Genomic DNA, 23,754 nt, shown 5'->3' with positions numbered 1-23,754 from the left:
CAACTGACTTCCTGCCCTTTGGGCAGGGGGCTGGACTCGATGATCTCCCGAGGTCCCTTCCAGCCCTAATGTCCATGAAATCTATGAAACTTAGGTAGGAAGCATGAATTTTGAGTCCAAAACAGTAGTCAGGAGCAGTTATGACCTTCAGGGTCCAAAGCGGGTCAAACCTCTAGCCTGCCTTTCTCCTCAGTGTCAGTAATCAGACCCAGAGCAAGAAGGGTAGGCTTGAAGAGAGCATGCAAAACTCCAATTGCTTCTTGTTGTTTTGTGCATTTTTTTGCATCACTACCACTCCATCTCTACTGCCTGAGCTATTTAACCTCCTATTTGTCAACAGACTCCTTAACCATGGGGTCAGCATCACTAGCACCTAGCTATAGGATGTTTTTCAGTTATTTCAAATGGGCAATTCCAATTAATAAGTGATTCAAGCTACATCTCTCTAACCTCTAACCTGTTACTTACATTTCCAAAAACAGAACTAAAAGCTGTTGCATATTTCTTCATGTGGTACAGTGCAAGATCTCACTTTTTAAAAAGAAAAGCTTCAATGACCAAAACATGACAGTTGGGTACGCAGATTAATTCTTGATCTAGTTAGCATTTTTAAAAAGGATTTTTGCAATATTTCCTCAAAATTAAATAAGTCTTAAAATAATTAAGTTAAAATAATTAAGTTAATTTATTTTTACTTTTGCTTTTTACATGCTATATTGTTCAATAACATACATATTAAAGATGGAAGAAAATTAGAAAGCCTTACCTGTTTACATGCCTGTCGACATTCCACAGCAATGGCTAGTTCACAGCAACCTAAGCCAACCCAACCATCAGACTTTTTCAAAACACCTTTAAAATAAAATTACACCATGTATTATGGTAATAAAAGTATCCATACTATAACCCCCCCACACACCCACAATTAAGTTGCTTCTCAGACATGATAAAGCAAATACCCACAGCTATGTGCCAATGATATCTTTCTAAATTACAAGTCAAACTTTTTGGAACGTGAAGGACCACAAGAGGACAAAGGCTTAATAAGCATGCTAATTTACAATTACATTGCTCTTCAAACACCTATACAATATTTACAGTGAATTAAGCCAAGCAATACCCTTGTGAAAAGTATTATCAGGACTCAAAAAGTTATTCAGCTGACAGAAGGACTGAGCCTTAATAGCCGGGAAGGAAGGTAATTAAAAATAAATACACCTATCTTTTCAAAGATCTTGTCTTCTTTTAAGATGGACATTATTTGGGGCATTAATAGGGTCATATTTCAGTTAATAAAGTTTAAAAGAATTCTGTCAATTATGAGGGGTACACCAATAGAGATTTTTTGAGCCAATACCAATGGCTGATTTTTAATGAGCCATATCGTCCAAAACCGATCTGCTTGCTGATATGCAGGTGAGCAGCTTGGAGAGCAGTATCGGGCTGGTAAGTCTGTTGCGGGGAACCAGTGGGGCTGGGGCAGAGGCTGTATAGACAGGGCAGAGCATGGGATGGAGCTGCAGCTCATCTGAGGACCATGAGAGGGGCAACGTGCACCCCGGAAGGGCATGTGCCTTCGGATCTGTATGTGAGGTGAGGACAGGCTGCTGCTGCGGGCCGGGGCTGAGCTATTCCCGGCGGCGGGGCTGGGCTGCACTGCACTCAGGGTGGGCAGCAGCAGTATTGGGAAGGGTCCTATGGTGGGGGGACAGCTGCAACCACCCCAAAACTTACCCCCCCTCTCAGCACCACTGCTGCCCACCCCGAGTGCAATCCGGGCCAGCCCCATGTTGGGAAGAACTCAGCACCGCCCCAGTCCGCAGCAGCAGCCTGCCATGAGATATGGGGGTATGTGCCCCCATGCCCTCCCAGGGTGTGTGCAGCAACAGGAGCCACCACCCGCTCCCCACACCCCTTGGATGAGCCACTTGCAACTCCATTCCATGTCCCACCTTGGCTGTGCAGTGGCTGCCCCTGTCCCAGCCCCACTCCCTCCCTCACTGCTGGGGTCTCAATCACCCCCCACTCCCCACACCCCTTCCCTCACAACAGACTTACCAGCTGCTCTCCACACTGCCAAGGTGCTCTCCTGGCAGCCTGTGTGCTGTGCTGCAGCTACACACATACACAAGGCATTTATTGGCGACATTATCGGCTACCATCAACCAAAAAAAAAAAAACAATTGCCAATACTATCAATTTTCCTAATATCAGTGCCGATGTGATATGGGACCAATGTATCAGTGCACCTCTATCAATAATAACTCTCTTGCTCTTCATTCCACTCCTCCTTCCTCCCTATAAGGTTAATGCATCTTTCTCTGAATTGATTTCAGAAAGTCTGATCTTTTCCTTTCGTTGCTCCAACCCCTCCTTCCCGCACCCCTGCCAATATTGGCTTCTATGCCTCACTTATTTTATAGAAAGAAATGAGAAAAAGAAATGGAATATCTTAACAAAACAATTCTCTTTTCTAATTTATTCCACAATCTCTTCTCCTCTCTCCTGCAATCAGCCTCTCTAAAATCGTAGAAAATATGGGTTGGGAGGAACCTCAGGAGGTCATCTCATCCAACCCCCTGTTCAAAGCAGGACCATCCCCAATTAAATCATTCCAGTCAGGGTTCTGTCAAGCCAGGCCTTAAAAACCTCCAAGGATGAAGATTCTACCATCTCTCCAGGTAACCTGGTCCAGTGCTTCACCACCTTCATAGTGAGAAAGTTTTTCCTAACATCCAACCTAAACCTCTCTTGCTGCAACTTGACACTATTGCTCCTTGTTCTGTCTTCTGTCACCACTGAGAACAGATTACCTCCATCCCTCTATGCAACCAGCCTGCAGGTAGTTAAAGGCAGCTATCAAATCCTGCCTCAGTCTTTTCTTCTGCAGACTAAATAAGCCCAGTTCACTCCACCTCTCTGCAGAAGTCATGTGACCCAGCCCCCTACCCATCTTTGTTGCCCTCCGCTGGACTCCCTCCAATTTATCCATATTCTTTCTATAGTGTGGGGGCCCAAAACTGACACAGTACTCCAGATGTGGCCTCACCAGTGCAGAACAGAGGGAAATAATTACTTCCCTCAATCTGAAGATTTATGAAGATTTTCATTCATGAAGATTTGCAAAGAAGACATCATTACAAAAGAATAACTTAGCTGTAGCTACTTCAGAAACTGTAAAGGTCTACAGACATACTGGTTGAACAGCCATGCACCTTTACGAAGTCTAAAATGTATTATATTGTGCCACGGGGCCGGGCTCAGGAATGGCTGTGACCTCTCCTGCATCCCTACCATGCCACGTTGCCCTTCCAGCACCCTTGTCTCGCCCGCCACGTCTTTGCTGTTTATGTAATATTAATGGGAGGCTGCCTTTCCTGGGCTTCTCGGACCCGGTGCTCTTGCCCTATACGGATATCTCTTGGTGCACCCACCCTAGGGCGTCGCATGGCTTCTTCCGCCCCCAATACCACGTCTCACCGGTGTTCCGGACGTTCGTGTGTCTCTACGTACGTGTACTCCCCGGGGCCTCTCCGGTATACATACCCTCTCCGGGGCCTCTCTGATATACGTGCCCTCTCCGGGCCTTTACCCGTGCGCCCTGCCCTCTCCAGGTTCTTGCTCGCGCGCCCTGCCCTTCTAGGCTCTTTACCCTTGCCCTCGCCCTCGCCCCTTCCAGGGGATTCCCACTCGATTCACCCTTGTCTGGGGCCTCTCCCGTATCCTCGTCTTCACCAGACGCTCTAATCTTATGCTTGCCCTTTCCAGGGCCTCTCCGGTGCCCTCTCTGGGGCCTCTCTAATATGCGTGCCCCCCCTCTGGGGCCTTCCCAATATACGTGCCCCCCCTCTGGGCTTCTAATCGTGCGCCCGCCCTTCTCCGGGGCCTTTGAACCTCTGCCCTACCTGGGCTCCCTATTCCCGTATTCACAGCCGCTCTGGGCCTTCACACTCTCGCCCCCCCCCCCCCGGGCCCCACTCACACGCTTCCCACGCTTGGGCCTCAGGTGGCCCGTAGCCGTGCCTGGCCCCCGACCCTTCTTCTGAGTCCTATACCCCACTGGGCTTTACTTCCGATAGTGCCCCCCCCACTGGGCTGGGGTCAGGACACACCTCTAATTCCTCCTGAGGTCACCCCACTGGGGCTGGGGTCAGGACACCCCAAAACGCCGTGCCTCATCCACAGTGCCAGCTCTGGCACCAATCGCTGTGCCTTCCCTGGGCACACCCTGAAATGCAGCACCCTCTGCACCACCAGGAACTGCCCCCATTCTGCTGGGGTGCTCCCCTGAGGCCTCCTCCTTCCCCTACAGCCTCACCCGGTCCTCCGGTGTTACACAATCACCATCAAAACCAAACTCAAAGCCATGCCAACCGGCGGTAACCCAAAATCAGCCTACCGGCTATAACGTTCCGTGCCACCCTGGCTCTCCATCGAGCCTCCCTGTCAGAGGCCTCTCCATCTCATCAGCACGCGGGTGCTCAAGTGCTCAGGCAGCTCTGCCTTGCGCTGCTCCGCAGCAGAGCTCCTGCCTCTCATCCTGTCAGAGGGGAACTGCCTTCTGGCCTCAGCCTGGCTGCTTATAACGGCCAGGCCCTGCCCCCTTTCAGTCAGCTGACCTAATCTGTTGCCTAAGGAACCTTCAGCTGTGCTGCCCTGCTGATTGGCAGCCAAGCCCTATTACCAATGCCAGTAGTAGGCACCCTAGTGCCCTGCTACACATCTCCCCCTCCCAGGGTTGAGCCTCCTTAGGAGCAGGGCGTGAAAGTGCCCTGCGACATATTGTTATATTCTTTTTCTTAAGAAAAGAATTAAACCAGTAAGATTTTTACAAACTATAGTTTCCCTGTAGGAACTAAATTACCAATTACCAGAAATAAGAGAAGATATAGTATTTATAAAAACCCTTGTAAATTAATGCATCTTTTCGAAGGCCCTCTGGATTGCTCCTCCTGTTCAATCTTGGTTGACATAGTCAATTCTTAGCAGTTAATTAAGAGATGTTTCAAGGGCCACAAAGTGCTGCAGAAAAGATAGGTTAGCATTTGGGAAAAGAGTAGTTTAAACACACTCTTCTTTCTTCTCCATCACCTCTGCATGCCACTTCATTTTCCACCCTCAGTTACTTCCCTCACTCTATTTCACATAATGGGAGCAGGGATTTTGTTTGTTCTTTGATGATTAAGAGCCATCAATAAATGGCTATAAAATGGTGTCAACTATATACTAACAACTTGTAATGAATGTCTAAATATAATAAAAGATGTATTATACTCATATACACAAAATATTTTATCAATAAAGTATAACATTTATGTTGAAAGAGTAAATATAGCAGATGTTTCTCCACTACTTGCTTGTATAAATGAATGCTCAAATGAGCTAAACATCCATCTACAGTTATTCACAGGATTAGCTACATGCTATATTCATCATAAATTTCATAGGACAATTGCTTATGCAGAATGCTTGCAGCAGCAAATGATCAGTTTCACTAGATGTTTGAGAAGATCATTAGAAGTATGTATTTAAAAATATAAACAATTTTAGTAAGGCAGAGAAGGAAATGAGTTCAATTTAAGCAGCAAAACAGGGAAATAGCTGTTGATCAATCAGGAAAAAATTCAGAGGGCTAAAAATTGTGTTGCAGCAAACTGGCAGGTGATTTTCTAAAGAAAATCTCCTGCCCGTCTCCATACAGCATTGTGGTGTTATGGTTACAACGGCACACAAATTGATTTGGTATTTCCAGACACATCAGTCAGACAATTTCTAAGCCTTTTACTAGGGTAAATTATATGAAACGTGCTGAAATATGCACCTAAACCATGGTTTCTGAATCAGTCATCTACAGGGGATTAGCTGGTTACAGCTGCTGGCTGGTTCTTTCTTGTTTGCAGCTGCTACAGTAGAACCTTGATAGTTTATGGATTAGGGTCCCTATCCTCCTGTGAAAAAAAGGGTTTGCAAACTAGCCAGGGGTATACAGCCAGAGCAAACAGCTGTGTAGGCAATCATGGGTGCTCTGGCTATTTATTGCAGCTTATATTTCAAAAGCCACTGCTTTTCTGGTGAGTTATGCAGGAGGGCTGACTAGCTCCAGCTGTGTGGAGAAGCAGCACCCTTTGAAGCAAAAGCCACAGCAAACAGCTGAGTGGCTCATCTTTAATTTGGCAACCTGTTGCAAACTAAGCAAGTTATGAACCACCCAAATAAAAGCTATCCAAGTTCTAATGTATGTTACATTTAAAAGACAGCTAAAAACCACAAATATTGTCATATTATTCATTTTCTATTAGAAGCAATTACTGTAATTGCTATGGAGATTTTACTGGACCGGGATAGAAATAAAAGTGTTCTGCACAAATGTGAAAATTTAGGATACATTAAAGAATTACATAATCGGAGCTATGGTGCTAATTATACTGTTTGAAAATCTCTTGCATGTAAACACTGAGGTGGACACTTGCAGAGATCAGTCAGGCACCACGTTTCTATAGGTCAACTGACCAAGCTGTGTAACTAAAAAGACAATGGGGCTCAAATCCCCCTAACTAGCCCTCTACAGAGGCAAGAGAAGGGCTGGCTAGTTAATCTCCCCAAGAGAGAACATAAGAAATGTCATTTATTTGGTCCATCTAGCCCAGCATCCTCTCTCACACACAGTGGCAGGGTGTGGCTGCTGAAGAGATGAGGGGAAACAGGGCATTTCCAGAGTCTTCCCCTCTGCTCCTCTCTCATTGCAGTTTCTAGCATTCAGAGGTAAAAACAAGAATTGTTTGTCTTTCCAGTTTTGGCTTCTAGAAATAACAGCAAGCACCTCTAATATGTATTTGACAGAGAAGTTAATGTCAGACACAAATCAGAGGCATTTGCTCTTTTTTGAAGAGGCAGGATAAAAGTTAAATCAAATTAATTCTTCGTTAAGGTGGAATCGAAAGTAGGCTCAAGAAATAAATGGAACAATAAAAGAAAAAAAAAGGAGGAGAAAAGGGTACCTTAATACAGTCAACTCACTAAACATTCTTCCAGGATACTATGCAATCTTATTATTGCTATTATTATTTAGATTTATATCCCACTCCCAGGAAGACTCAGGTACTCCTCTCATCCCAGCAGCCATGGGGCACTGCTGAGAATGCCAAAACCTGCTTCTTGCTGATACAGGAGGAGAGCAGAATCGGACTCCCCCTGCAAGACAATAAAGCACCATAGGATCTAATATGCAATCCCACATTCGGTATGGCGGGTGTGATTGTGTGGATTATGCACTAGATCCCATCATGCTTTTACCAGCACATATAGAGGGGCCCTGACACATTATATTATAGAGGCAATTAAACGGTTACTCATACCTTAACTAGTAACCTGGTCACACATTGAAGTCAATTTGTGGCACGATGATACAGTAAATGACCTACTAAGTTATTCCACATGTCATGTATAACAACTTTGTGGCTCATTTTCCTTCAACAGAATGTGTAGCAGGTTGGGACTGGTCCACAACAGATCCCAAGGCTCAGCTGAGTGTCAGGATCCAGCATGGGAGCCCCAGGGACATAAGTCAATTGGGCTGGGGCAGAAAGGGTTCCTGTACCCTGGGCCTCCACCTGATTCCAAGGCAGATGGGAAGGGGCAAGTAAGGCCAACATCAAGGAGCATGTCCCTAGTCTTCAGCTCATTACATCCCAGACTTTTAGAAACCGTATGTTCAGCTGGGCTGCCTGCGTAGTTTTTTCACATCCCCAGTGCCCAGAGGCCCCAGAATCATAGAAAATTAGGGTTGGAAGGGACCTCAGGAGGTTATTTAGTCCAACCTCCTGCTCATAGCAGGACCATCCCCACCTAGATCATCCCAAACAAGGCATTGTCTATCCAGCTCTCAAAAACTTCCAAAGATAGAGAAGTCCACAACCTCTCTGGGTAACCTGTTCCAGCACTTTACTACCCTCCTACTAAGCAAGTTTTTTCCTTATATCTAACCTAAATTTCCCCTGGTGCAACTTGGAAACCATTATTGCTTTTTCTGTCATCTGCCACCAGTAAGAATAGTCTAGTTCCATACTCTTTGGAACCCCCTTTCAGGTAGTTGAAGGCTGCTATTAAATCCCCCCTCAGTCTTCTATTCTCCCTAGTAAATGAACCCAGTTCCTCCAGCCTCCCCTCATAAGCAGAGATCCAGATTTTCTATTTGCCATGGGAAAAACGTCAATTTTCTCCTTGAAAGGAGAAACGTGTGGGAAACCACGAGTTTCTCCTTGCAAGCTGGCAGAGTTCCAGCCTGCAAGGGCCACTTAGGGCTGGGCAGAGAGGGACACAGGAGGTTCCAGGTACATGTGTGTGTATGCACACATGCACGTGGCAGGCAATAAAACTAGGCAGCGGTATAGAGCAGCTCCCCCAGCTGCCTGCAGGTAAAACTGTGGGGGTGGGGTGGGGGGGGACCTGATAGAGGCCCCCATGGTGAGGGAGTAGGGCAGGGGCTACTGCCCAGCCAGAGAGGTGCATGGGACCTGGGTGGGAATGCATGGCCAAGCTGAAGGAGCAAGAGGGAGCCACAGGCAGCTCACCCGGGCGGGGAGGGAAGGGGCTAGCTCCTCGCTGCTGCACACACTCTTGGGGAGGGGGGAAATGAGGGAACACATGCACCCCCAGATTTGTGTGCAGGGTAGGGAAGGATTGGGGCTCCATGCCCTACTGCCCTCCCCAAGGGGCCTCCATGGCACAGTAGGTGGGAGCCAGTGGGAGAGTGTGGAGCGGCTTCACCACTGGAAGCCCCACACCAGTCATGCCACCACAGCAAGGCATTCCCATCTGCCTGGAAGCAGCAGAGGGCACAACTCCACGCCACAGCCGTACTGCTGCTGAAAGGGTAAGGGGGCACCTCTCCATGGCAGCACAGGTGGCATGGGGCTTCCAGCAGCAACAATGACCCGCTCCACTCCCCTGTGCCAGGTCTCCACTCCCCTGTGCCAGGTCTCGCCTGCTGGGCTGCAGAAGCCCCCAGGGGGAGGGCAGCAGGGTAGGGAGCTGGGTGGTGGGTGGGTGGGTGTGTGTGTTCATTTTAATTGCAGGAAAACACAGATTTGGGGGATTTAAAGAGGGGTGGGTGGTTTTTTCCCCCCCCCATCAGAGAAATTGCGATTTTTAAAAGCAGAGAAAACTAGGATCTCTCCTTATAAGTCATCTGCCCTAGCCCCCTAACCATTTCTGTTGCCTTCCACTAAACCTTCTTCAATTTGTCCACATCCTTTCTATAGTGCAGGACCCAAAACTGGGTAGAGTACTCCAGATATTGGCCTTACCGAACAGAGTGCTGAACAGAGGGGAATAATCATTTCTCTTGGCCTGCTGGCAACCATGCACTAATGCAGTCCAGTATGCTGTTAGTCTTCTTCCTAACAGGGACACACTGTTGGCTTATATTCAGCTTCTTGTCCACTGTAGCCCTCAGGTCCTTTTCTGTACGGCTGCTGCCCAGCCAGTTGGTCCTCTGACTGTACCAGTGCATCGGATTGTTCCATCCTAAGTGCAGAGCTTTGTACTTGTCCTTATTGAACCTCATGATATTTCTTTTGGTCCAATCCTCCAATTTCTCTAGGTCTCTCTGAATCCTAGCTCTACCCTCCAGTGTACCTACTACTTCCCCCAGCCTGGTGCCATTTGCAAGCTTCCTGAAGGTGCACTCCATCCCATCTTCCAACTCACTGATAGAAATACAGAACAAAACCAGCCTCAGGACAGACCCCTGGGGCAATCCACTTGAGGCCAACTAAATATTGAGCCATTTATTACTATCCTCAAAGCCCAACGATCCAGCCAGTTTTATATCCACTTTATAGTCCATTCATCCAGCCCATACTTCCTTAGCTTGCCTGTGAGAATGTTGTGGGAGACTGTATCAAAGGCCTTGCTGAATTCAAGGCATATCACATCCACAGAGCCAGTCATCTCATCAAATCAGGTTGGTCAGACACAACATGCCCTTAGTGAATGCATGATGACTATTCCTAATCACCTTCTCCTCCAGGTGCTTAGAAATGGATTCCTTGAGGACCTGGCTCCCTGATTTTTCCAGGGACAGAGGTGAGGATGACTGGTTTCTAGTTCCCCAGATCCTCCTTCTTCCCTTTCTTAAAGATGGGCACTATATTTGCCCTTTTCCAATCATCCAGGACCTCTCCCAAACACCATGAGTTTTCAAAGATAATGGGCAGCAGCTCTGCAATCACGTAAGCCAACTCCCTCAGCACTCTCAGGTGTATCACATCCAGCCCCATGGACATGTATACATCCAGATTTTCCAAATAGTCCCCAACCTGTTCTTTTGCCACTGTTAGCTGCTCACCTCCCCCACAAACTGTGCTGCCTGGTGCAGTAGTCTGGGAGCTTTCATAGATTTCATAGACATTAGGGCTGGAAGGAACCTTAGAAGATCATTGAGTCCAGCCCCCTGCCCGAGAGGCAGCAAGATAAGCATCCAAATTTCTTTTGAAGGCAATCAATGTAGGTGCTTGAACCACTTCTGGTGACAGGCTATTCCAGACCTCAGAGGCTCAGACAATGAAGAAATTCTTCTTTATGTCCAGCCTGAAACTGTCAAGGAGGAATTTATAACCATTCGACCTTGTCATCCCCTGGGGCACTCCAGTGAACAATCGTTCCCCCAGATCCTGGTGGTCACCCCTGATAAACTTATAGGTGGTCATCAGATCACCTCTGAGCCTGCACTTTTCCAGGCTAAAGAGCCCCATAGATCTCAGCCTGTCATCGTAAGGTCTGTTTTCCTGACCTCCGATCACACTCGTGGCTCTTCTCTGGACTCTCTCAAGCTTTTCCACCTCTTTTTTGAATTGTGGAGCCCAAAACCAGACGCAGTACTCCAGCTGTGGCCTCACCAAGTACAACGGAAGAATGACATCCTGGGATTTGCTTGAGAAGCAAATATGGATGCAGCTCAGCTCCACGCACATTTTGTAAAGACCCCAACATAACTGGGCCCCACAATCACAGAGAGGCTCCCAAATCTCAGGGTCCTTGTGTGCCAGGGCCTGTAAATCCTACCTGTGCCACCCAGTTGGGCTACACTCTCATCGTAGCACATGAGGATCCCAGGCTTAGGCTGCAGCACTCAGATGAATAAAAACTGTATGTGCTGCTCAGCTGGGATTTTCACAATTAACTGATTGTCAACTTGAGTCAGGGACTATGCTGGGGCTGGTTTGAGACCCCAGTTTGGTCCCTAGCCCAAGTGACAATCAGCTGATAGTGGGCATCTGACACTCAACTTGCTCTTGCAGGGCAAGCTTAGGATCATGATTATTAAGTCACAAAGTAAGGCGTGGATGAGATCTAATACCCAATCCCAAAATCGCATGTCCTGCGGCACAAGTGCAGCATGGAAAGTGGTGCAACTGTTGGGATCATGGATCAGATCCCACCATGCCTTTAAATAAATGTCTTTCAGTGGCCTTAGAGGTCACAGGTTGAAAGGGAGGTTTTCAAAGTTCCCATGGGAAGTATTATACCTAACCAGACCAAATAATAAATTATTTAATGTTAAAAGATAAAGATTTACTTGTCAAGTCTAAATTAAAGAACACTGAAATTATAAATATTAAGAGTTCATACATTTAAGAATTACTCTCCCCCACCTCCAATCTGTTATAAGACATGACAAGACTACCAAGTGAACATCAGACTGGAGAATAGCATCAGTTACTTTAGACCCCCGAGTTAACCTGTCATGTTTTAGGTTAGAAAGAGGTAGATATAGCTGTATTAGCTTCAAGCCAGGCAGAAAAATGGGTAGATTTGCACTTTGTACACATAAGTTTTCATAAGCAGAAGCCTTCTGTTTATGAAAGTTTATGCTATACATCTCAAATTAGTTAATGTATTAGGTTGTCAGTGCCAGTACATTAAGGAAGAAGGATACCCTTCAACTATCCTTCTTGGATAGCAATATTTAGGAAAAACACAAATATCTACAGACTGTTTTACACTTCTAAGAGAGAGAGAGACCCTCTAAAACAAAGCAAAGAAAACACTACAGCATTGATTCTACCTGGATTTTACCAATCAGCTTGTGAAGGTGAGGGAACCGAGGAGAAAAGGTCAGCTATAACTTCCGTGAAATATCCAAGGCAACTGAGTCACTTAGATATTCTTAAAGCAGCTGCCCCAAATCCCACAAAACAGTGCCATATGTTACAGGAAAACAATTCAAATTTCTGTTGTAGAGAAATTTTCTGTCTAGACACCAAGTTTGGGATACTAGAGAAAAAAAACAAAACACTTCACTCCTCTGAAAAGATGTTTTGCAGCCCAGGCTATCCACAATATACAGATGCAATGAGATTTTTCCAAGCCTTCAAAAAAGAGGAGGCTTGAATACAATGGAGACTTCCCAAGGTTTCACATGTGAAGTCAGACAATTTAGCAGCATTTGTTTAGCCCGGGTTTCCACATTAAGAGACTTCAAACTATGGCACTTTACTATATTAATACAACTTCTAATACAGCGTGCATTCTTTTCTTGAATGTAAGAATGTAAGTGTTCTGCAATCATTCTGTAGCTAAAATTGAGAGTAACATCTGCCGCCGACCACGTACTACTCGAGTTTCAAGAAAGTTAAATTTAAAAGTTGACCATGGCTTCTGGACTGGGTATGAAATAGTTTTATTTCATTCAAATAACTTAAGGTACTCTGCAAAGGTGAATGTCAATATCATAGACAAAGCATTAAACCAGGAATTTAGCAGCTCAGGGTTATAGTGTACCAATGGCAGTGTTGTGCTTCCTGATTTAATCATGTTCTAACCATGCATTACACTCAAACATTAAACTACAAAAAAAAAAAATCCTCATGGCCCCAGAAGATTAACACCTTTGAATACAGTAGGTTCTGTCCCTCTGTGGCAGGCCTGGGGCTTCCCAGATAGACTTAAGAGACAAAGAAAGCATCCAGGACAACTAGAGAAAAAGGGAGATAGGTGTGATCAATGGGAAATTCCCAGAGCTGTATGTGTTCCTTGGAGAAAGCTAAGGATGCAGCTGAAAGAACTGCCTACAGACCTTACTGAGCCAAAAGGCTTAAAGCCAACAAGGCAGCAGAGGGACTTGCATTCCCCATGTCACCAAACCAAACCCGAACAGCTGGAAAAGCAAGAGAACAGCAGAAGGATTCACTTGCTGACTTCCCCTGTTCCAGAAAGGATTTGAGGGCCAGGGAAATAATGTGGGATGGCGGAAACGCAATGAATTTTCCAAACTGGAGATGGCTGAGAGGCAAGAGGGCAGAGAGTCTGGCCGACTGACTGACCGGCCCAACAAAAAAGGATGCCCCTGCCTCTGCTGAAGAAGAAATTCTGAGCCTGAGCTGGTGCAGCGGTTTCACAAAGAGGATGGAAGGGCAGCCCTGGGAGAGGTGGGAGACACCAGAACTGGGGTATGCGTGTCAATATACCTTGTGCAGGACTTTTAAGGAGTGTGTGCATTAAGTGGAATAAATGGAAAAATGTGTTGCAATTGTAAGCACTTCCACTATGTGTAATGATCAGGGATCCGGATTTTCTATTTGGCATGGAAAAATGCAGTAAAACCCAGGTTTTCTCATTTTAAAGAGAAACATGCAGAAAAAGGCAGGTTTCCCCTTGCAGGCTGGCAGAGTTCCAGCTCACAAGGGGCTGGGGGGAGCAGAAGGAGGGCAGTCAGGCAAGAGATGCCATGTGCACATGCATACGTACACATGCACATGGCCCCCAGGCAGCCTGGAGAGCTGGTCCCACAGCTTCCTACAGGTAAGTCGGGGCAGAGGGCAGGGGCAGGGGATTGAGGTCCCCATAGTGAAGGATGGAGTTGGGTAGGGCAGAAGCTGGGGATGCTGCCCACCCAGAGTGGTGTGGCCACAGAGCCTGGGCAGGGAGCGGGATGGAGCTGCGGGAGCTCATCTGGGGGGCAGGGGGCTGGCTCCCTGTGCACTGCCGGGGGGCCATGTGGGGCACATGCCCCCATATCTGTGCACGGGGTGGAGATGGGCTGCCTTCTGTATGTTCAGATTCCCCACCCTGCTGCCCTCCCCGCAGGGCCTCCACAAACCAGTGGGTGGGACCAGACAGGGAAGCTGGATGCTACTGCCTGGAGCCCCATGCTGCCATGTCAAGGCACCCCCTGCCCACCGGCAGCACTAGGGGTGGTGGTGCAGAGTTATGCCCCCTGCTGCTGCCAGGTGGGCAGGGAGCACCTCACCATGGCAGCACAGAGCTCCCAGCAGCAGCAACGAGCCTCCCCACCTCAGTCTGCTGTGCCAGGTCCCGCCTGCTGGGCTGGGCTGGGCTGTGGAGGGCCTGGGGAGAGGACAGCAGGGTAGGCAGCCTGAGCCCACAGAGGACAGTCCACACCTCCCCCAGAATTTGCTCCATCTGTGTTGCCCATGGGGGAGGGGAAGCCGAGCTTTGCCACGGCAGCCACTGCCTCCCATATGCAGCAGCCAGGGCTCAGGCACTGCTGTACTGGAGGGCAGGGAGCTGTGGACCCAGGCCCCTGGCCCCATAGCTGTGGCGGCTGGAGGGGGCGAGAAGTGAGGGGCACCAGCAGGACACTGGTATAATCAGGGCTGCTCAGCACCACAAAGCAGTGGAAGGGGACAGCCACAGCTGGATCCATGTCCTGGTAAGCAAAGGAAGGGGGCAGGGAGAGCTCTGGATTTACATGAGAAAAACCCCAAAATCAAACACCAACATTTATAGGTATTTAGCATTTATTTTATTATAGTGATTGAGGGAGGCACTGGCAGGCTTCCAAATTGTTTTGAAATTGTAAATATATCAATAAACATTGCCTCTGTGTGTGAGTGCGTGCACACACAGATATAGATATATAGTGGCACTTCATTTTAATTGTGGGGAAAAAAAAAACACGGATTTTGGGGCTGAGGAAGGGAAAAGAAATATGGGCGTTCTGCAGTATTGTACATGCCAAAAGGGGGTGCTTCAGCAACAAAGCAGTTTTGTTAGACATAATGAAATTGAGGAATCTTAGGAGGGAAAAAACTAAGGCAGGAAAACCTCAGGGGATCCCATTTTCTGGGTCTCTCTGGTGTGGAAAGTTGACACCAAAAATTAGTAGTATAAAGCAAGGCTACACAGTAAATCAGCAGCAGGCAAGGGAGTAGGATTTACAAGATTTCTTAGACCTCAGGTTTTGTATACCAACCACTAAATCAGTGGATAGACCAAGTGAAAAAAAGGGTGCATCCAAGTCTACTCAAACTGACACCCAAGAACAAGAAAACCTCATTACAAAAATCAATCACTAGTGACCAGACAGCCTGTAAAACATCCTTCCATTTTTCAGCTAGCATATGCTAATTTTAGTCCAAGTTTCTTGGACACAAAGGCTGATTGTAAACATTAAAAATAAATAAATAAATAAATAAATAAATAAATAAAATGGCACTTGACTTTAAACTTCCCCTGTTCACACAAGGAACCCCATGCATGCCTAGAAGAGGCAGCATCTCAGCTGGACTCTGCTCGTTTGACATCCGTAAAGATCAGGCACTTTAGTGGGGCCTTTTTGGGCGCTTTTATCTAATAGTTGATCAAATCAGCTTCAGCTAAAAGTGCCAATAAACCCCTGCTGAAGTGCCCAATCTTCACAGATGCTGCAGAGCTGGGTCCAACTAATACGCTGCTGCTTCTTGTAAAGCATTTTTGGTTGATTTGTATTTTTAATGTTTGTAAGCAGCCAAAATGAACAAGAAAAGGTTACTGGGACTATTTGGTAACAAGGCAGAATAAGATCTGATCGTCCAGGAGAAATAAAATGGGACTTATAAATAAAGCACCATCCCTAATTACTGCTATTCTGTTTCACTAATGTTTTAAATCTACATGACGCTGCAATCCAAATAAGAGTTTTACTTAGTTTCATTTATTAAGAAAACAAAAGATGCAGGTCAGAAGGGACAACAGTTCTTGAAAATATTGGACAATAATAGGGCAACTAGTGCTGGGCCTAGGACAAGGATGCCATGCTCAATTATCTTTTAAAAAGGCAAAGGTGCACTCAATTAAGGCTTTTACCTACTTTTGAAGGACAAATATGACCATCCTTTTCTATGCCATACCCAAAGAAATGGCTAAGTTATTTAAGCAAATGTGAATATAATATACTTCCCATACAGAATATTTTCTAAATGAGGAAAAGACCACATTTGCCTTCCATTTTTGCTATGGGTTAAAGCACCACAGTGCAAAACAGGCAAACAAAAAACTACATCTTATGCAGAAACATATCAAAGTTTAACTATTTTCTATTCATGCAATCTGGAAATTACAGGCATTTGTTATTGAAGCAAACCTTTTTTTTAAAATCAGGCAAAATATAAATCATAATATTTTGATGTCTCTTACCTGGCAAAGAAGAATTTATACAACCCCAAACTTCTCCCTGAAAAGTAAAATGCAATTAAACAAAAGTAAAATTTTAATCGGTGACAGACCATGACATTTTACTACATTCATACTCAAGTTCAGAATAGAACAGCAGAATGACTAATCTACCAATGGTGCAAATTTCAAGGCATTTAGACAAACTTCTAAGGAGCTGGGAAGGAGCTTCCAACCACAAAGACACAGAATTTTGCTCAGGTAGCATGAAGATGGGTAACTGTATAAAAAGACAGATGGAAGAAAGATCCTAAAAGATAAATTCATCAAGAAGGTTTAAATATAAGACCTCTACACTTGTTTTCTCTAAAAACCAAGTTGGGTGAAGGTGCAGAGACTCTAGAGGGTAGGGACAGGATTCAAAATGACCTTAATAAATTGGAGAAACTGTCTGAAATTAATCAAAGAAATTCAGTAAGGACAAACGTGAAATCCTTGGGACAGAACAACTGTATGCACACATACAGACTGGGAAAAAGGACTAGGCTGCAGTACTGCAGAAAAGGAGCTGGGGGTTATAGTGTCTCATATTTAGCTTATGGTCTAACAGTGTGCTCCTGTTGCAAAAAAAACTAATTAGCACACTGGTTTGCATTAACATGCTGATCACCTGCAAATCATGAGAAGTGATTCTTCTGTTCTGTTCAGCACTGGTGAGACCTCATCTAGAGTGCTGTGCTCAGTTTTGCGCACCTCACATCTAAGCCCCCTTCCATCCCCATATGGGGTCTGAACATGAATCTCTCAGGACAGTGTTCTAACCACCATGACACAGGATAGGCACTAACCAGGCTGCTTACTGGTGCTCCCTGTGAAACTTGCCCCTGGGCTGCCAAGGAGGGGAGAGTCATGAGACAAGAAGGAAGTAAGGAAGCCAGGTGGGTGGCTCAGCAAGACAGCTACTGCCTTTAGGGTGTGTTGTCTTCTAGCCTGGAGCCTTGCTTCTATTAAGGTAAAAATGTCTGCACTGGCATCCACCAGTTTTTCCCCAATGACTTAAAATGCAAGGGGCTATGGCTCAGTTTCAAAAGGAATGCTGCCCAAGATTTTGGATGATACCTATCTTGTACCATAGAAGTTAGAGCACTGAACTAAGAAGTCAGAAAAACTCAAGTTCAAACCCGCTCTGGGCAAGGCTGCCCTAGAACCTGAGTCTCATTTGTCAGTTGACTAACCTAATCCCTCAACTACGGGGGTTAAAAAATGAAAGCATCCTCCACCATTTTGTTGTTTCCAGGAGTTGCACCCAGGTATGCACCAACATAGCCGTTTACCTGCCTAAGATTATGCATCCAGGAATAGAATTCCTACTTGTGCATAAGTGACAGAACTGCCACTTCCATAACTCCCACTTAGACAAGCAACAGGAAACAGAATGCCACCCTGAATCAACCAATGAAGGAGAATTACAAGTCTCAGCAAGTGGATGGAAAGATGTCGTAAGAAAACTTTTAGCTTGTTAAGCACGATAAAAGGATGCACCCCAATACTGCACACTACGTAGTTCCATTTTGGTTATAAAAATCCAGAAGACTTGAAGGGATTGTTTAAACTGAGAATGATGGTGCTAAAGAGTGCTCAGATTGAACAATGATATATGCTACAAATATCTGCAGTACTTGAACTATTATGTTTTGAAATATAAAGTACAACGAAAGGTTCAGATGTGCTGAAGAAAGGACCAACTGAGGCCACAGAGAATGACTCAGTAAAGGTTATGAGTCTCTGATACATAGCTACATTAAAGAAATTAACCATTCAAACTAAAATTATATGCAGTGCACCAACCACTACTTTAGAAGGTCAAAATGTAAAACTATCAGTTTCTCCATACTATGCACTCAAGCCCACAGAGTTTAAGTAAGGGGTGGGCAAAATACGGCCCGCGGGCCACATCTGGCCCACCAGGCCATTCTACCCAGGCTGCAGGGCCCCTAAAAAATTTAGAAAATTAATATTAATCCGTTCCTGGCTGCCTGTCAAAGATGAAAAGAGACTGGTGCAGTAGGACCCAGGGGAAGCCAGCAGCAGGACCCAAGCAGCCCAGCAGCAAAGCCTGCCCAGCCCTGCCCCACTGAACTGGAAGCCTCTACCTAGCAGAGGCTTTTGGCGTGGGACCTTGGGGCTGTTCGTGCCTCCCTCTGCCGGAGAGAGGAATTCAGATATGAGGCACAGAGTGGGGGGGAGGCAGGAGAGGACCATGGGCAATCTCCTCAGTCGTTGGGGCCAGGCTGGGCCAGCTCCTGCTGAGTCCCATGGTCCAGCAATGCAGCCAGGAGCCACCTGGTGCTGTAGTGACTGACGGTGGGCAGGAAAGTGGGGAAATGGCAGGTATAGGCACAGGAGTGGCAGACAGCGGGCACGCAGGAATGCAAAGACAGCTGGGCAGGAACGCAGGGCCCACGCTGGTGTCCCAGGGCCAGCACCAGTGCGGCCCAGAGCAGGGAGGCAGGAGTGTGGGGTCTGGCACCAGCTGTGCTGGAGACAGCACAGGGATCCTACACTCCTGCCGCCCCACTGTAGGACCCACTGGCACTGGCTCCAGGACACTGGTGCAGACATGGGCAACTGGTGCCTCCTGAGTTAGATGGGCACTTGCCCCCCGCAGCAGCCAGTCAGTAGCTGGGGGGGAGGGCCCCCACAGCCAATCACACCAACCCAGAAGTGCCAGGGACGTGCCCCAAAGTGCCAGCGGTGCTTCTCCTGGCACCCCGCTCCCTGGCCAGCACTCTCAGAGGGGGCACCAGCACTCCTACCTGTCCCCACCACCCGTCGCCTAAGCGAGGAATGCTGCCTTTCAGGGGGTGTATCAGTGCTCTTCGGGGGGGTGCATGTGCACTCCCTACACATTACCACTGGGTGCAGGCCCCGCACTCCTGTTCAGCTGTTGCTGTGCCCACTCACTGCCACTTGCCCCTGACTGTAGCTGCTATTTCCCTGCTTTCCTGCCTGCTGCCAGCCACTCCAGCACCACATGGCTCCTAGCTGCATCACCGGACCACAGGGTCTGGGACGGAGGAATAGAGACAGAGTGTGTGTGTGCGTTCATAATGCGAGTCGCACACCCCACCATACACATGCACCCACACCCACCCTTGCACTGCCATACATGCAGACCCCTACACCCTCCCTCCCACAAACCCACACCCCACATATCCACACACACCCCCACAACCGCCACACCCCATAAAACCCCCACACAAACACCCACATCCTCCCTCACACTCCACATACCCACACAACTACAGCCCCCCACAAACTTATACCCAACCCCCAAGCCCTCACCCCCCCCAACAATATACAAGAGTAAGACTACATTTTAGGCTAGTGTGAAATCATGTCTATGTATACTACACAAACTCATAAATCAGGACAAAAATATTACTGAATGTTGTAGATGTTCGCTTTTTAGAATATAATTTGGTATTTTTCTGGTTCTGAGATGGCAAAACCCCCTAATGAAAGGAGTACTTCTGGGGTCAAGGGGAGGGACTTATGGTCACAAGATGGCGACCAGGGAGCAAGGCACCTGTCAAGGGGCAGGGCTACCCATGCGACCATCAACAGCTTGCCAGAACTCAGTAAGCAGCCCCCCACCCTAAATAATTGCCTGCCCCTGGTTTAAGTCCTATGAATCTGGTATCTTTAAAAAAAAATATCACAGTATGAATACAACAACTCCGTACATAAAAACTCCTCTTAAAGGACTTAATTTGCAGTTTAATGCAAAGTCACTGCATCTATTAGTAGGGGTCTACGCAACTCAAGCAGGCGGCCACCTAATTTTGTGGGCTGATCACAGGGCCAGCTGCCATTTTCAAGGGTTTATTGTGGCTGCCCACCGCCCACCACCACCACCAACTGGCTGCAAAGGCGCCCCATCATAGAGCCCTGTCCCTCACTGCCAATTGTTGAAGAGGGGTAGGGCCCGATGACAGGCAGCCCTTTCAGTCACCCAGCAGCGAGGGGCAGGGACAACAGCCAACGTGGGTTCCCCTATGCGCCAGCAGCCCCACCTCCTCTCTTCTCCCTCAGTGGGCCACACCGCCCAGTTGCATCACTGTGAGAACTGCTGGCTCCCTCTGGGAAGCCAGCATTTTATTTTCGGTAAGTTTTGTTTTTTCTTTGTATATTTCACAGGCAATGCTGGATTTTGCATTTTCTGCAAAAGATCACAATTACAGTACATCCCTATCTATTGCTTTTGAGCAAGTACTGGGAGAATATTAACTATTCCATGTTGTATCACAAAAGCGTCAAAGATATGACCTGTGGGGTCCCATTGCCCAGTGCTGTCCTTGGGTACCCCCCAACAGTGCACCCCAGCCTTGCCCTGTGGGCAAGGCACAGGATTTGCACCACACATGGTGCCCATCCTGGCTGCCTGGGATCCATGCTGCACATAGCACCAGTTCCAACAAGTCCAGGACACATATTACATGCACAGGCACAGCCTTGGGGGGTACACTGTGTGTGGTGCAGATCCCAGAATGGATGCCACATACAACACTGTCTGACAAAGGTAAGCCACACGTTGTACACAGCATCTGCTCCTGGCTGATTCAGGACCTGAATGGCACCCGGTCTAGCCAGTCCAGACCACAGGGCGAGACGAGTTTGACACCCCTGAAGCATCATATCAGTTCAACATGACAGAATCAAAAGAAAATTCCATAGCTGAAGTAGAAGTGAAGAGGTTCACAGGCCAGAGACAAAAGTATTAAATGGCAAGAAGTGAAGGAACGCTGGCTGTATTTCTCTTCAAACAGGAATTCAAATTTATTTTCATTTTATGCATCTCTTCCAACCGCCCATCAACTTGCCATGCCAGACTAGACCAGCCCAGAAGCCAGAAGAAGGTGAGAATGCCGTCATGAAGAAGATGCTACTGGTCCCATTCTACTGCTGAAAAGCACTTTCCTTCTTTCCCACAGGACAGTTCACTCTGCTTTTGATTACTGTACTAAATATAATTCCAAGTTATTCTCCATGGCCTCCCACTCTGATAATATCTGTACTTTGCCTGCTCCAATCTGTGGCAAAAATGCCTTTTCTACCACATAATTTCAAATGCTGAGTGTTGCAAACATGATAGTCCAGATAGCATGCAGAAGGCAAGATGGATTTTTGCAATATCTTTTATTCAACCAACTGTATAGTTGAGCAAGGTATTGGACAAACTTCTAGGCACAAAGTGCCCTTCTTCAGGTGATCTAACTAAAGGTGACCAGAAGGGCATTTTGTCCCCAAAAGCTTGCCCACCATTTCTCCCAACTATACAGATGGCTCAGTAAGAGATAACAGAACATGTAAGCTTTAACAAGACATCCTTTTTATCATTAACAAATCATCATTTCCGGATATAAAAATACATGGTTAAGCAGTGCACACGCATTCTTCATCACTGATTTTAAAGTATATTTCATTCACCACTAGACAAAGGAGAACTAGTAGATAATTTCCTTTTCTTGTCCCCTATATATCCACGCTACTCCTTATCTTAGCTCTACAGTACCTCCTGAAAACATTCTTTCATGATACCCAGAAGAGGCACTGCATTAGCCTGACCCACCTTGCCCAATATCTGTATAAATCTGGCACTTCAGCAGAGCTTTTTGGCATTTTTCTCTAATAGAATTCAATCAGCTATTAGAAAAAGCACCAAAAAGCCCAGCTGAAGTGCCTGATCTATACAGATGTTAGGGCACCACATCAAACCAACGTGCTTTGTCTTCCAGTAAAGCGCTGGTTTGTTGTTTGCTTGGGGTTTTTTCCACATCTGTCAGTGGCCTAAGATAAAGACCCAGAAAGTAAACACAATTAACTCAAAATTTATCTTGAAATTTTGTAATTTTAAGCAAAGTTTCATGATTTTGAGACCTTACAGATTTGGAGAACTTGCTAAGTCAACAGTGATTTCACAAGTTTTACTTAAAAAATGTTAAAGTTTACCATTGATTCTGGGCAATATTCAGGTGCCCGCTGCAGTAAGTGCTTCAAACGGGAATCACTCTTAGAAGACAATATCTGTTACGGAAAGATCAGAAGACAGAAATATATTTTTAATATATCATAAAAATATATACGCTTCTAAGTTCTTTAAACTTCAAGACTCTGTATATTTTTTAATTTTACTGTCTCCTAACTTTCTGGATTTAGTTTTGTGTGCACATAATGCCTTCTTATATAACATGTGAAAGTTTATTTGAAACTTGAGGTATTGGGACAATCTCTCAAAAATGCCATACTTTTCTGAGATGTGGAGGTAGATTTTGTCTCTCTTTCTTCCCTTTGTAAATCCAAGGGAGGATGACTTAAGCCTGTGCTCACATTAGAAATGGTGTTTTTCCTAATCTTTTCAAACAACCCTTTGAAGGACTTAACTCCGGAGTCAGTATCAGTATAAAAAGGTCCAGGTCTCTGGAAAATGAGCCCGGATCTCAAGAGTTGAACCAGAGCCAGTGAAACAGTAACTGAAAAGCCTGTTTAGATCTGATAAAAAGTTATCCGGAAGATAAAAGTTGAGAGGGGGGAAGGAAATCAAAAGCAGGCCCTTCTCACCTACATCCTCTTAGGTAAGGACCAACAGATTGAGTGTCTATTAAGGATATCCCAAGTTAAACAAAGCAGACTGAATGCTCAGAATTTACTCCTGGATGTCTAAGTGTATATGCATAGATGCCTACACACACATGCTGAGAAGGCATACACACCAGCAACAAAATATAAAAGGGCCCTCCTGTTTCTGCCCTCATTACCCAAGTGGTTATGACACTTACCCAGGAAGCCAGAAAATGTGGGTTCTAGCCCCACTACCCAACCCTGCATCTGAAAGAGCCACTAATGTGGCCCCACCCATAGAAAAAGGACTAGCACTTTCAGTTAACATGTTTCACAAAGAGGTTTATGACTAGTTGTCCACAATCTGCAAATATAACCTGTATCTGATTTTCCACCCAAGATGTAGAAAAATGACCTTGCAATGATAGCTGGCTGTAGTGTTTTGGAGACCAAGGAATCACATAGCAGATAGTGTATCTGCTAGCTTATGAACAGGGATCCGTTTCCCACAGAAAAACAGAGAAAAAACACAGTTTTCCCCTTTATCTGAGGAAAACATGGATTTCTCATTTTAGCAGAGAAACCCATGAAACTTGCAGTTTTGCAAAGACCTCTGCAGGCTGGCAGTTTTGGCATATAGTGGGGTGGGAAGAAGCAGGAGGCTGGTCAGGCAAGTTTGCCATGTGCTTGTATATGCATATGGCCACCACACAGCCTGAAGAGCAGTTCCTGTAGGTA

At 46.2% G+C, this 23,754-nt stretch overlaps 1 protein-coding gene across 2 annotated transcripts in view; it reads right to left on the bottom strand.

Annotated features, from left to right (window-relative positions):
• Window positions 1-23,754, bottom strand: part of RECK (reversion inducing cysteine rich protein with kazal motifs) — a 101,689-nt gene that overhangs the window by 76,155 nt on the left and 1,780 nt on the right. For both annotated transcript variants that reach the window (XM_019539784.1, XM_019539776.1), the window contains exons 2-4: window positions 22,408-22,482; window positions 16,420-16,456; window positions 767-852 (exon numbers count right to left, since the gene is read on the bottom strand). In XM_019539784.1, the coding sequence (XP_019395329.1) occupies window positions 767-852; window positions 16,420-16,456; window positions 22,408-22,482 (198 nt within the window). The remainder of the gene's footprint in view (window positions 1-766; window positions 853-16,419; window positions 16,457-22,407; window positions 22,483-23,754) is intronic.

The sequence above is a fragment of the Crocodylus porosus genome, unplaced genomic scaffold, assembly GCF_001723895.1.
Source record: "Crocodylus porosus isolate Cpor-Errol unplaced genomic scaffold, CroPor_comp1, whole genome shotgun sequence".
Classification (NCBI taxonomy): domain Eukaryota; kingdom Metazoa; phylum Chordata; order Crocodylia; family Crocodylidae; genus Crocodylus; species Crocodylus porosus.
This window is presented reverse-complemented; position numbering and strand designations above follow the sequence as displayed.